The sequence below is a fragment of the Echiichthys vipera genome (genome assembly GCF_963691815.1).
Source record: "Echiichthys vipera genome assembly, chromosome: 4".
NCBI lineage: Eukaryota > Metazoa > Chordata > Actinopteri > Perciformes > Trachinidae > Echiichthys > Echiichthys vipera.
The window spans coordinates 24,452,173-24,466,459 of NC_139829.1; the positions used below are offsets into that span (position 1 = coordinate 24,452,173).

Sequence of the window (14,287 nt, forward strand, 5' to 3'; positions counted from 1 at the left end):
TTGAAAAGAAAAAAACTTGAATGTTTTCTCAGTGTTCAAAGCCTGGATGACATTTTCCTTCGTCATCAGGTATTTTTGTTCTCAAGAGATGTTTTTATTGTTTAGGAGCTGTAAATCTGAGATTCTGTAGCATGTGTTCTTGAAAATGTGTAAATAATATTTACTAAATAAAAAAGGAGCAACGTGTGCAGCCGTGTCAGTCTTTATTTTAAACTCACTATATAACTGCCAAGGCGGGCCATGAGAACTTATCTTACATCAGCAATGACATTCATAAAATCAATCATTGTAAAAATGTGCAGTGATTTTAGGATTTGATTAGGCTTTCATATTTTTCTCCGATTATCCTGTAAATTCTACACATAATTCAGCAAATATTAATCTGATATGTCTTCTTATCATTCAAATGTTAATTAAAACAAAAGATTTAGAAACAAATAGTCAAAAAGTCAACCCTGTCACAACTTTTCAACCCTGTTACTGACCAATGTTGCATTTAAATGTTACAGGGTTGAAGTTTTTGGCTAAAAGTAGCCATAACTCAATATTTAGCTAAGACAATTGCACCACATGGGATTCAGGACATCATAAAATAAACAACATTTACTATCATTTATTCACGCAGCAGAGTTGCACTAACACAGTTAATGTTCTATGTATATAGGTGTGTAAATTATGTAGGCCTACTGCATTTAACTGTAAATTGTTAACTATGGGTGTCATATGTGACAATTAAGTCACAAGTATCTATAATTGTATGAAGGAGTTATTGAAATTAGTGATTTAACTATTGAATTAAGGGGTAGGATTAATGAAGTTTATACTTCTTCCTACTCCTTTTCGCGCATATAAATGAAGGCAATCTGCTAATGAAATTAATTATGTAATTTATTTCTCACTTTTTGTTTCTTTTTTTCTATTTTGTTTGATGTGTTTTCAACAACTGCTGTTGTCTTTTTTGGTGATTTTTTTCATGCTCTAAAAAAATAATTCAGTAATTAAATCTAATAAAAAATGAAAGAACTGTTGAGCCTGATGATCACAATCTGACATTAAAAACAATGGCATAGGAAAGATGCTGCATACTTAAACATGTTTTTTCCTCACACACTTGCATTTTTCAATATGATGCAGTGTGGAGTTACGCTCACACTATGGAGGACTAAAGATGACTTAAGTCACGATAAATAAATGTAGAAATACATACTGGAATAAATAAATAAATACAGAAATAAATGCATAAATGAATGAATAAATGCATAAATACATGTATAAATAATACAAAATAAACAAACATTTTTATTCACCCACATTTATTTATTTCTGTGTCCATATGTTGACGAGGTAGGATGTCTCATTCATTCATGCATTTATTTCTGCATTTATTTGTGTATTTATTTTTTATTTCTGCATTTATTTAATTTTTCCTGTATTTATTTTTACATTATTTATGCATTTATTTCTTTATTGGGACTTAAATCATGTTTAGTTCTCCATATCAGACCTGCGGGTGAAGATACACTTTAATGTAGAAATTTCATAGATTTTTGTGTTTTATATCCATTGAAAATGTCATGATGGTCATTGGGGACCATGGACTGTATAATGAATTCATTATACAGTCTATGATGGGGAGATGCAAAATGTTGGTCATCTACAACTTAGACAACCCATTTTTTAATAATAAAAATAAAAAAAACATTTATATTCACCAACATTTATTTATTTCTGTGTCCATATGTTAACGAGGTAGGATGTCTCATTTATTCATGCATTTATTTATGCATTTATTTATGCATTTATTTTTACATTATTTATGCATTTATTTCTTAATTGGGACTTAAATCATGTTTAGTTCTCCATATCAGACCTGCGGGTGAAGATACACTTTCATGTAGAAATTTCATAGATTTTTGTGTTTTATATCCATTGAAAATGTCATGATGGTCATTGGGGACCATGGACTGTCTATGTTGGGGACATGCAAAATGTTTGTCATCTACAACTTAGACAACCCATTTTTTAATAATAAAAAATTAAAAAAAACATTTTATTTTGTTTTGCATTATAATGCAAATACACTTTGTTCTATGCATTAATGGCTTTAAATGCATTTTGTGGTTTCCTTTAATTGAAAAACTTCTAAGTGAGTGTGACGCACCTACAGGGCTCTCTGTGACTTTGAGTGATGTCACATGAAACTTTTGCAGCCTCACAGCTGAGTCAGCGGGCTCGTGCACTGCGCAGAGACTCCAGCAACAACCAGAAGAAGAAACCTGCTCAAAACTCAAGTGGACAGTTTCTCATAGATGGTAATGTTTATCCCAAATGAATGTAACTAGCTACCATACGAAGACTGCAGTTTGTACGCAGTGCTATTCAATATCTTTCTCTGCTCTTTGTTTAAACGGACACTTGATACACTGCACCGCCGGTGGTGTCGACGTGTAAAGATACACTGCATAAATATAAACCAGCTAAAACAGGTGCAGGCTAATGTGAGTCTTTTGCTAGCCTAAAAACCTAAAAACCTTCTCCACGAGTCAAGTGGGAGTCTCCTAGTGTCATTTCAATATAAGTAAGTATAAGTTAGTTATCAGGAAATAAATAGACTAACTGAAAGTAATGGCACGAAAAGACGCTGTTGCAGGATGTAGCCAAATGGCGTTAAATATAGAAACCTTGTAGCAGCACGTATTTCTTAAGTATGCCACGTGTCCCCTTCAGTTGAAGTCGAATTAAAGCGCGTGACACACATTTATATACTGTACATTAACAGTGACATTGAACAATTAGGACCAATGTTGTTAAGTAAACTAAGGTTATTCTCGTCACGCCCAGTGCTGCTGAGCTGTCTGGTCCAACAGGTAAAGGCAGGGCAGGTGTCTAAACAAGCTCCGGTAACTCAAGACTGCACAGTAGGCGAAATAGAGTTTCTGTTATTGATGTAGACATTGTTGATAATTTTCCAAGAAAAAAAAGGCCTAATATGTTATCCGGTTTGGAATTGAAAACATTTTAGAGAAGGCCCCTTTACTCTGGGAGCTGTCCTCAGGCATTTTAAAGCAGTGAAACATTTTATAGACCAACGATTAGTGAAGGTAATTCAGAAGATAGTCTATTATGAAAATAATTGCTAGCTGCAGGCCTACATACAGTACAAGAAGCACTTTAGTTACAATGATTTTCAGTGGCAGACACAATTTGTATTTACTGTTCCAGAGCTATACTACTGCTTGACAGATGACATGTAACTTAAACTGCAACTGAACTCCTATTAGAAACAATAAGGTGAACTACTGTGACACTCTTCCCAAGCTGTCACTGTGGACTGGCCACCTTTGACCTTGACTGTCAGGACATAGTTAGCTGACTTTCATTCATCCATCTTCAACCGCTTGTCTCTATCCGGGTCACTGCAGCCAATCCCAGCTGACATCGGGGGGTACACCCTGGAAAGGACGCCAGAGATGCAGGGCACTTAGAGATAAACGGAGGCAGACAACCATTCACACCTACAGGCAGTAGTCATCATTAACCTAACACCTGCATGTCTTTGGACTGTGGGAGGAAGCCGGAGAACACCTACGCAGACACAGGGAGAACGTGTAAACACCACACAGAAGGGCCCCAGCCTGGATTAGAACCAGCAACCCTCTTGCTGTGAGGCGACAGTGCTAACCACTAATTCACCGTGCCGCCAGCTGTGTTTCAGTCTGACTATATTTCGTTGGGCAAAAGAGCACTACTACTACTACTGTGAATCTAACAGATTTAAGCTAAAAATAAACAAAAGTCATATGTTTTGCAGGCTGTGCCGCCACTGTTTTTGGTGTTATGTACTTGTGTTTTGGGGTTTTACCATCTGGAAGTCACATCAGCAAACACCCTGAGCTCTTTGGATTCTTCTTTCTGCTAGTAAGTAATAATAATGTATCAGAGAACGGTGATCATAGTGGAAGTTGCAATGATTGGCAAACCATACCATTTACTTTTTAAAATATGTTTACTATGTGTATCTCAGTATGGGAGCCTGTTCACTGTACCTTCAATATGCAACGATTTAATACAGGACTTTGTTAAATTGGTTTAATCTTTTATCTTTCTTAAAAAAGTGGCGGACTGGAGGTCATCTATCCACAACTGGATATTGATGAATGCCTCGTAATTCCAAAGGAGCTGAAACTCAGAGAAAAGATCAGCACAGTTTGGATGGCACCAGAGATTCACTTCACCGGAGCACAAGAGGTAAAAGGTGTGTGCGCGTGCGTGTGTGCGTGCATGCGTGCGTGCGTGCGTGTGTGTGTGTGTGTGTGTGTGCGTGTGTGTGTGAAATTGTACTACTCTGGGTTATTAAATAAGAGAATATTTCCCACTTTTCCTTATTAAGTAGTTGGTTGAACTATCACAGAAGCCAAATATTTTATATATTCTAAACTGATTTCCATTGGTACGTCTGTATATCTTTGATAGTAAAGCTACAGACAGCAGATTTTTTTAGTTGGCTTTTAATAGGATATCCTCATATTGTTGTGCTCATCGCCCCCTTCTCTCTTATCAAACAAGAGCATGTTCCTCAGACAAAGAGGTCTGGATTGTGTTTTTTGCAGGTTTTCTTGTAACATTTTTTACATTATACTAAGTGTGAAATTATGTCTTTGTGTAGTCAAACAGTGTAATCACATGTTTGCTGAACATGCACATGCTTATTTTTAAAAATAGAGTGTAGTAATACTTAAAGTGCAGTAATTGATAAAACAAGCTGCATCTCTACCTCAACAGAAGATGCTTTAAGTTCTTGTTCACAGCATTTTGAAAAAGGAAAAGCAAGAAATAAATATATCATATATAATATCAGGCTGTTCTCCAGTTTTGAGCTTCTGTTCCACCTTGTGTTTTATATTATTATTTAATATAATTATTTATCATTACCTGTATTGATTACTAATAAACTGTAGTAATGTTGGTCACCAGAGGGTGGTGCTAGCACATCATACTTGGAAGCCCTTCAACGAACAATTGTAATAAACCACAGTAATGTCCTCTCTACAGTTTATACTATTCAGAATGTCAGATAACATAAATCATAAAGTAGATCAAACTGGCATTGACATTCTTAATTCAGGAAATGATTTTGACTAATAAATGCTGTAATCTCTGTTTCATATTAGTGAAAATACAGACAATAAATCTTCATCCTTAGTTAGGTGTCACTACAGTTATTAAATTGAATTTCAGCAGACAGCACACAAAGCTGCGTGTGCTTTACAGGACCAGTGTTTTAAACTGAATACATAAGTGGTAACTCATGTTAAATAAAATAATGATTTATGTAAAAACTAAAACCATAACCCTAAGACTAAAACAGATTATTAATTGTAATTAATGAATCTAAAGGATTAGGCTCTGATTAAAAGTAATTCAGTAAAACTACTGTTTGAAGTTTGAGTATTGTATTACGATATTATATTTATATTAGACTATCATACTATGCTCGTGCTAAATATGATTTAAAATATATAAATTGCAATGTCAGAATTATATTTGCTGATTGGAAACAAAGAACATGCTTTTAACAAAATAATGACATTAACATTACAACCTCTAAACAACTTTTATACCACATAAACTGAAAAGAAAAACATGTTGACAGTAGATCAAATAGAGCTTCGATGACATATGGTATGTTCGTCTAAAAATACTTACTCTTGCCATGCCAGATATAACATTATCACAGAGTTTCATTCAGTTCTGTATTCATTTATCTACATGTGTTTTTTTTTTTTCTTCGGATCATATTCTTTTATTGTTGAGAGGCAAATAGAGAGAGATACAGTTCCCGATCCACAGAACCCCTGCTGAAGTTGACAATGAAATTGCATCAAGCGTACAACAAATCCTATATCTGTAAATTGAAAACTTAAATTGAAAGCCGCCTCGATTTAGGAGGTAGTTTATGAATTCCAGAGCTAAGCAGTCTAGCTTGAACATGATCTATTGCCCTTCTCTTGCCCAAACTCCATTTGATCTATGGTCGTATTATCTATAATGCTGTCTTACATGATTCTCTTTTATTGCCAGAATCAGTGTCAGACAGCAAAACAGATTACACGTTAGATTAAATCAATACAAACTTTATTTACTGGGCTTTGAAATGTAATTCTCCATTTCTCCTGACACTTAAGCGCACTATTGAAGGACCAGATTGTTGCTTGTGGTTCTGTGGTTGGTCTGCTGGTCCACCACGCTTTCTGTCACCGTGCCATGCTGCCAGTGCTGCTGCTATTCTCTGCCACTCAGCCCTTGTACCCAGTAGCAAGAATACAGAATAGTGGCCGCTCAGTTGCAAATCCGCCCACTGTAACACCCACTTCATTACTGGGACGGGATGCATGCCTGCTGAGTAACTGTAATTGAGCGCAATGGGCAGTCGTCCTATAAACCCGCCTCTAAATAGGTGCTCATAACCAAAAACAAAAGCAAAGGGCCACAGAAACTGCAGATTTCTGTGTTCAAACTTCAGGGCATTGGTTTGACACTCAAACTTACGTGTTAGCAAAACTTGGCATGTTTTAGTGAAGCATTTTTAGAAATCCGATTTATACTCAGAAGCCCCAAAAGCATCTACAGTTTGATACAAGCGGGACACGTATTGGCTAATAGAACAAAACTATAACAACATAACATGACTTGGTTACAGTCAGTCATAAATTAAGTTATAATTATGATCAACAGAACTGACCAAAACATGCCTAGAAATAAGTAGGTGTGCAATGCTGAAGGAAAAGGCATGGACTTTTTTTTACTTAGTTTTATGATTAAATTAACCTCTGAAAAGTTTTGTACTGAAAGATAAAGTTAGTGGCTGACTACCAAAGCACATACTTTTTTACTTTTAGTATGTATTACAGATGCCCTTACAAATGATCTACTGTTGCATGCAGTATGCATATTATTGGGACATTCTACTTCCTAACATTGCGTCTTGAACTTTGACCCCCTGGTTCATATATGCTGTGCAAAATTCTGGGTCAGAATAGCCAGAAAAGCATGCTGGCTTGCATACTGCAAATCTGACCAGATGAAGTAGAACATCCTGGTATTTTTGTAATACTGAGACACCTCACCTGAGATCCGCTGCTGGATATCAGGACATCGTGATTGGTTTAATAAAATACAAACAGCCCTTTTGCAGAGTGTTAACTCGACCCACCAGGCCATACTCAATTGGTGGAGTATACTCTGGCAATGCAAGACTACACAAAATGTAGTCTGGCTCACTGGATGAAAAGTGCCGGGTCAAAGCCTGGCACAGCGGATCTTATTTGTTAATGAGACCTTTAGCTTTTCTTTACTGTGGTCATATTTGTAATATCCAAAATTACATAGCACGGTGATCTCATGATAATTGTCTTTGTGGAACTTGTCCATTCTCTGCTGGAAAATCTTGCTCTTTGCTCCAGTCTCACAGCCTGATGCATTTTCTCAGTAAGAACCACAAGTATCTTTGAACTTCAGTCTCTTCTGGAGGTGAGGAGACAAAGCTGTATTTAAAAGAAACTGCATCTGCTTGACACTAGGCCTGGGCAATATGACCTAAATATTCTATCCTGAATTAGGTCATTTCATATCTCGATAACGGTATATGTCACGGTATAGCTTGTTCTCCGGTAATTCAATAATAAATAATAAATAAATAGTGTATATGATTAAATTCTTATAAAGTACTTTAGTGCAAAATTAATATAATGTGCAAGGATCAGAACTTAAACTTCAAGCGCAATTTGGCTACTGGTGTTTCGGCATAGTGATAGAAAAGAAATAGAAAAATATATATGATAAACAGTTTTATATGGTTTTGACGATATACATTTTCATATCGCCCATACGTCGTACTTCCTGTAATACCTGCACAAAAGATCTTCTTGTATGTTAGATTGCAACTAAGATACATATTCATTATGGACTTCTGAAATTTTTTAATTCAAACAGATGTATTGACACCTGTCCTGTTTAAAGTATAGACTCTTAGTGTCTTAGTTCAACATTAATATTTACTGTACAGTAAGTGCCAAAATGTTTTTTTTCACAGATAGGAAGTGCTACATAAGGTTTTCTTGTTGGTAGAAGCTCTTTGGAAACCAACAAATTTGGCTACAGGAAAGAAAACCTGTCAGATGAAGCTTTGCCTGCAGAAAAGATTGAAAGAATAATAGAAATTGAGAAGATGCCATAAATAACCAAAGAACTCCTAACTAGAAATTATTAAAAAAAGGTCTGTATATACCGTATTTGGCTACATGGTAGTTCATCTAGGTATGCTTTTGGCAAAAACAAAGAATGTTTAAGTGAGTTTCCACCGTCTTAAACCACCGTAAACATTATGTTTAATTGAGCTTTTAATGTACTGAGCTTTTAACAACCTGATTACAATGATTGTATTGACATGTTTCACTTGAAGACAATTTTCTCACTATTTTTTTTAACTTTGTCTGCATTTCTCCAAGATACATTTCCCTTCATCAGTGCAACATTTAGTAAAAATAAGCCACCTCAATGAAGAGTGAAGCCTCTAGTCTTTTTTAAATGAACTAAATGATTTACTTATTTATTTTTGAGGGCACAGATTTGGGTCTCATGTGCATCCATGAGAGGAGTTATATGTTTGATTTCTCTGCTCAGATCACTGTCAGTATTCTAAGCTACATATTTTTGCACTTAATTCTGAGTCTTTATTTTGATATAGGCATGCGCGTCATTCATCAGTGTAGTCGGTGTAAACAACACAAACCACAGGAGCTATTTTTTCTTCATAGCTACTCCAGAAGTGGAGACAGTTTTGGAGTTTTGGAGTTGTGTTTTTTCAGTAAGGACCGTAGCCACAGGGTACATTCTTAGACATGAGGGATTTCAAAGCCTTGTTTTTGGGTAGACATTTCTTGCATCTGGTGGATGGAATGAGGGTTTAAACCATTACTGCGATTAGAGCTGCCTCACTATGATCTCTTGAGCTTGCTTACTGCTGCTAATAGCTGTTTCCTCTCTATTTCCCTCTATCTTTTTCTTTTTCGCTTTCTCTCTCTCTGTGAATGATTTTTATGCTTTGCTAAAACATGTGGGGGCGTTGAGAGAGGATTTAAATGCAACGATCCCCCTCCTCTTTTTTGGTGAATCTCAGCGTTCTTTTCTGCAAGCCTCTGATGACGACAGGGCAGCTTTAAGCCTGGCAGTGCCCACGGCAGGCTGCCGTCTCAGTGCTGCCCACTCTCCTCTGTGTTGGCATCCTGGAGAAAGCGAGGGTGGGGTTCCTCTTTAGCAGACCCTGTCATTCCTAGGAATGCCTACATGTCCACCCATGCAGGATTCCTGATAGGTCTTCGTGTTGGGGAGGCGATGGTCTTCATTCAGCAAAGAGTCATGGGTGTATATTTAGATAAACAGACAAGGCACTTACTTGAGCCTTTACATGACAGTGAGGGTCAACAAGTGAAATATGTTCTGTAATATCCATCTAATTGCATATTCAGTGTCATCAGGTGGGTGTATTTGGCTCTGCTGGATTAAATAAGCGTGTTTGGCCGAGATTCAGGGAGTTTATTTCCTTAGCTAATGTTCCCCTTTGTCATAATAACACCCTGTTAAGCTGACCCGTGTCCCACTATATTCAGTCATTGCCCATTACTACACAACATATATGATTCATGCAAGCTTCCTGAAGAGGGAAGAATTACAACCTTCTGCTACCAAGAGCGCTGGATTGATTATGCATATTCAGTGGAATGAAGAGAGCCAATAAACCTGCTAAGCCACCTTTCCACACAGAAGAAAAATAACTTGTACCTTATGAAGCATGGCTGTGGCATGCGGACCATTACAGGTGCAAACAGAACAGAAATACTCAAAAAGGATGTATGCAAATGTCTCTCATGCATAAGTGACATTGCACCTGACACATCTACTGTATATCTCAGGACCTATATTTTTATATTATCTCTCTCACCTCCTTTTCCTGTTTTCTTTTCCCCTCCCCTTTAAAGCAAACCTTTTATACCTTGTTGTTGCGGTAGCATGGTATTCTTTCACCTTATATTTGAGTGAAAAGCGTAGGCAGCAATACTTTTTACTCTGTGGCTGTGAGTAAAATATGATTTCAATTACCATGAAAATGTATTGTATTATCAATGGGAGGATAAGAACAGATTAAGGAAGCTCTGGGATGCTCTTAAAGATGACAATGGTCAGGTTTCTATGCAAGCAGCGGTATTGGACGAAATTATAGATTTTCAGTGTTTGACAAAAGCTCAGAGGAAAGGAGGTGGTTCAACATGTTAAGCCGATTCAACAGACCCTGATATTTAAGATGAGGTTATTTGCTTCCAATACATGGGAACTTTTTTATAGTATTGATAGAGAAGTCAACCTTACTTACATAGCAAACAAATAAAGTCATACACGTACGTCACCATCCATCGTTGAAAGAAAATATGCAAAAGTTTCCAACAGAAGACCACACGAGATAATTATGAAAATTCATTATGTGGATCCAAATTTGCAAAGCAGCGTCAGCACAGAGGCAGTAGCAAAGACTCAGATACGCAGCGGGTCTTTAATAATAATACCACCTGAACCTGTGCCTCCTGATTATTATTCAGTATTCACACAGAAATTCTCTATCTTATCAGTTCATATACATTGATGGCAAGATCTGTTCAAATAGAGATTCATAATCTGCATGGGAAGTGCATCTGCTGCTGTGGATACTTAGACAAACATACAAGATTAAATTTCTATTTATATGAGCCACAGAAACCTAACATTTACCAGAGAATCACGGCAAGATCTGGAGAAGACTCGGTCGCACTTTGGCACCGTAAGAATCTTGTGCATTTTATTAATGTGATCTGTCCAGCAGGGACATGTCTGCAGCCTCATGGTCCTAAACATATCACCTTTTTAAAATATAAAATATTTATTTTTGGTCTTCTTACCTTGTGTGTTATGATCTCCCATCTCTAGATATTAAGGTGCTTTTTTATGAGCTCCTAACCTATGTGAGGAAGTTTAGGACATCAATTGAAATGTAAAGTTTCCTTTAGATTCTGTAATTTATCTTAAATAAAACTAGTTTTAATATAGACACTCTTCATGGACGGGATTACTTTGGAGCTTATGTTTGAAACTGAGGTAATTTACTTTTTTCCCCTCTTTGACAGCCTCTTTTCTTTTAGGACTAAGTAATCACAAAGTTAAAGTGTTGATTTAAAGTTTACTTAAGACCCAGATGCTTGGCTTAGTGGCATTTTGCCCAAACTGTTTTGTGCTTCTCATTTGTGGTCCGGCGCAGGGTTTAGTTACAGTTGTGTCCCAATCCTCTGATTCACCTTCTTTAGGAACAGCTTCAGGGCTGCTCATAATGCTTAACTCTCTATAATGCCATCCCCTTCATCTCCCCAGTGGTCTTATTGTCTTAACTCTGGATGGAGAGACAGAGTGTTAAGAAGAAACAGGTTAATACACGTTTGGCACAGTGAAAGTAAAGTATCTTTTCAAAGATGCACTCTATTGAAGTTTTTCTGTGGAGAATGCTTTGCATCAGATGATTCCTATTTTCTCCCAACTTGTTTAGTTACCTCGTGAGTCTGTTTTTAAGATAATTTACCAGTGATTCATATTGCTTTTGACATTAAAAGGCTGTCGCTATTGGTCAGGTCCATTGATGCTTGATTGATCTGAGAACAGGGGATGATAAACCTGCCTTCCTTGTCATTTTCCTGATCCTGTAGTTTGGAAGCCGAGAAAATCAGAGAAAATGTTATGCAAATGATTTGTTAATCCCTTTACATTATTTGTTCCATTTCTTCCTTTCGCTTTCACACTCAATTTCTAGCACAGCGAGCTGACAGGCGGACACCCTCAGATTGCTAATTCTTAAGATAGAAAAAAAAAAGTCAGCCTTCCGTTTTGTATTAAGAATATACTTTCTACAATTAACTAATTTGACTTGAATTGTTTACCTGAAAAATGCACAGAGATCCCAAAAGCCCTTAAAGTATTTATTTAGAGACCTTCAACTTTAACCCCATTCTATTTTTCTTTGTGTTTGAGTCTTAAGTCTAGGCTGAGAGCAGTGGCACATGAAACTGTGACCAGGGTTGTTTTTTTCTACAGTTTTGTTGTCCCAAAGGTTGGTGTTAAAAATAATAAGAAAGAGGTGGGATGGTCTTAGATTCAAGAAGCTTAAAATGCAAAATCTCAAATAAGCCCAATTTCCCTTAGCCAATCACGTTGCATTTTGGTGGGCTTGTGTTGATCGTCTCAACTGACTCACATACCGCCCCTCCCCAAATAAAAACACTACAGATTTACGTGGCTTTTCAAAAAATGTATCTAGACATTTATCCAGCTTAATCTTCTTAACATATTAAAGTGATTTGCTTTACCCTGAAGTGGCTGAAGCTGCGAGCTCACCGCCCCTCATGGCACTAAGACCTGAGAGGCATTGTGGACATCTTTCGCTCTTGAATAAGAGAGGTGGGCAGAAGTCAACCTGCTTCTCAGCTGTGGAGCTGTGGCTGTCCCCGCTGTGCGTCCATTTGATTTTTTTTGTTCTGTTATTAGTCCAACTGTTGCACTCAGTCAGTGTTCTTAGGCACATGGCTCTGCCAGAACTGCCCACACTGTGGTGTGGAGGTTTGGAGCTCTCAGCTTTTGAGCTGAACTGAAAGAGCTCTCTCACAGAGTAGGTGTTGGCAGGATGCTTTGTTTCTTTCTGTGAATGTCATGAGAGGTATAGATGATGAGAAAACTGAAGCACTGTGATGGCATGATGATCCATCTGGGTGCCAACTTTATGCCTGACTGCAGATTTGGGCATTTACAGATAGATGATGTGCTTAACCTTTTCTTCAGACGCGACACAAATCTGAGAATCAGTAGTGACGGTTACAATGTGTTTTTCTTTAAAGCACCACTTCACAGGCCGGGCAGCTAAAAGGTCTTGTTCAAACTCAAGTACTGCTAATGTCCTTATTTGGCATGGTGCTCTATGGATGTGCTTCAGGGCATTAGTTTTGCCAGATTGCATCAGTAGAACTGTATGTTTAAACTTGGAGATATTCATTGTAGCTGAAGCCTGCATCCATTTATTGTCTTCATGGTATTTAGCTTAATGTCTGTCGGAGTTAAATCAGACATGATGGGGTCAAAGTAAATGTGGCCGTGCTTCAAGCATAATTACTTTTATTTGGATAAGAGTTAGGGATGCAATATACAATATATCGGCAAACATAACGGTTTTGGACGATATTAGTAATTTTCACATCGGTCCGATGAGCAAAACTGGTCCGTCAACAACTGATGATTATGTCCACCTAGCGGTCATTGTGTGTGTGTGTCAGGGCGGTGCTGGTGAGTGTTTTGTTTGATTATTTTTTGTTTTTTTATTGTTGTTTTAGTTGTTGTTTTAGTTGCAAAGGATTTTCATGCTGAAGGCGAAGCAATGTCCGCGGTCTGCGGGTTTTTTCACGGTGAAAAAAGAAGACATGTGCATTGCAGTATGCAATACCAACTTTTTAGTAATGCGAGGAAGATGCCGTGTTTAATCCAATTTGATCACTCATAGGAAGAACTGCCATCCAGAAGTTCACAAACAATATCAGGAGCAAACTAGCATGCAGCCTAAACTGCAAAGAGCAGCAGCCACAGTTGGGAGCCTAATACAGCAAGCGCTCAACCAAACAAAGAAATCCACCAAAGAAAGGCCAAGTCGATCATAAGTGAAATAATAGAGATGATCGCTCTTGACGACCAAACATTTTGCATAATGGAGGGCCGAGGATTTTGCCAGTTGACAGAGCAGATTACGCCCTGCTACAGCCGTCCCCAAGTTGCCGCTATTTTTCTTTCCACTGCTGTATTGGAAAAGCAACATGTCCCGCTTCCCTGCCCTCGCCACAGTGACACACAAGTACCTCTCGGCTCCATGTTCTTCTGTCGACAGTGAACGTCTTCTCTCTGCTGCTGCGCACGAGCTGAGACGCAGGATGAGAAAGCAGAAATGCTCCTCTTTGTCACTAATAGTAGGCCTAGACTTTAGTGTCAGATGGATACATCGTTTCAGTGTTAAGTACATTTACTTAGACTACAGTGTCTGTTTATAAATATTGTCAAGTTATAGTCAGAACATGTTCCTTATGTCTTGGTTTTAGCTTTTGCAGAAGGAACTTGAAATGGACTTAAACTGTATTGCACTTTGCAGACTAGTGTTGTTTCTGCCTGGTTGCCTGGT

At 37.6% G+C, this 14,287-nt stretch overlaps 1 protein-coding gene across 2 annotated transcripts in view; it reads left to right on the forward strand.

Annotated features, from left to right (window-relative positions):
• The first annotated feature begins 2,195 nt into the window (after positions 1-2,195).
• The window catches only part of pebp4 (phosphatidylethanolamine binding protein 4), a 52,051-nt gene continuing 39,959 nt past the window's right edge, over positions 2,196-14,287 (forward strand). For both annotated transcript variants that reach the window (XM_083912511.1, XM_083912512.1), the window contains exons 1-3: positions 2,196-2,312; positions 3,812-3,918; positions 4,116-4,248. In XM_083912511.1, the coding sequence (XP_083768637.1) occupies positions 2,310-2,312; positions 3,812-3,918; positions 4,116-4,248 (243 nt within the window). In that variant the 5' untranslated portion in view covers positions 2,196-2,309. The remainder of the gene's footprint in view (positions 2,313-3,811; positions 3,919-4,115; positions 4,249-14,287) is intronic.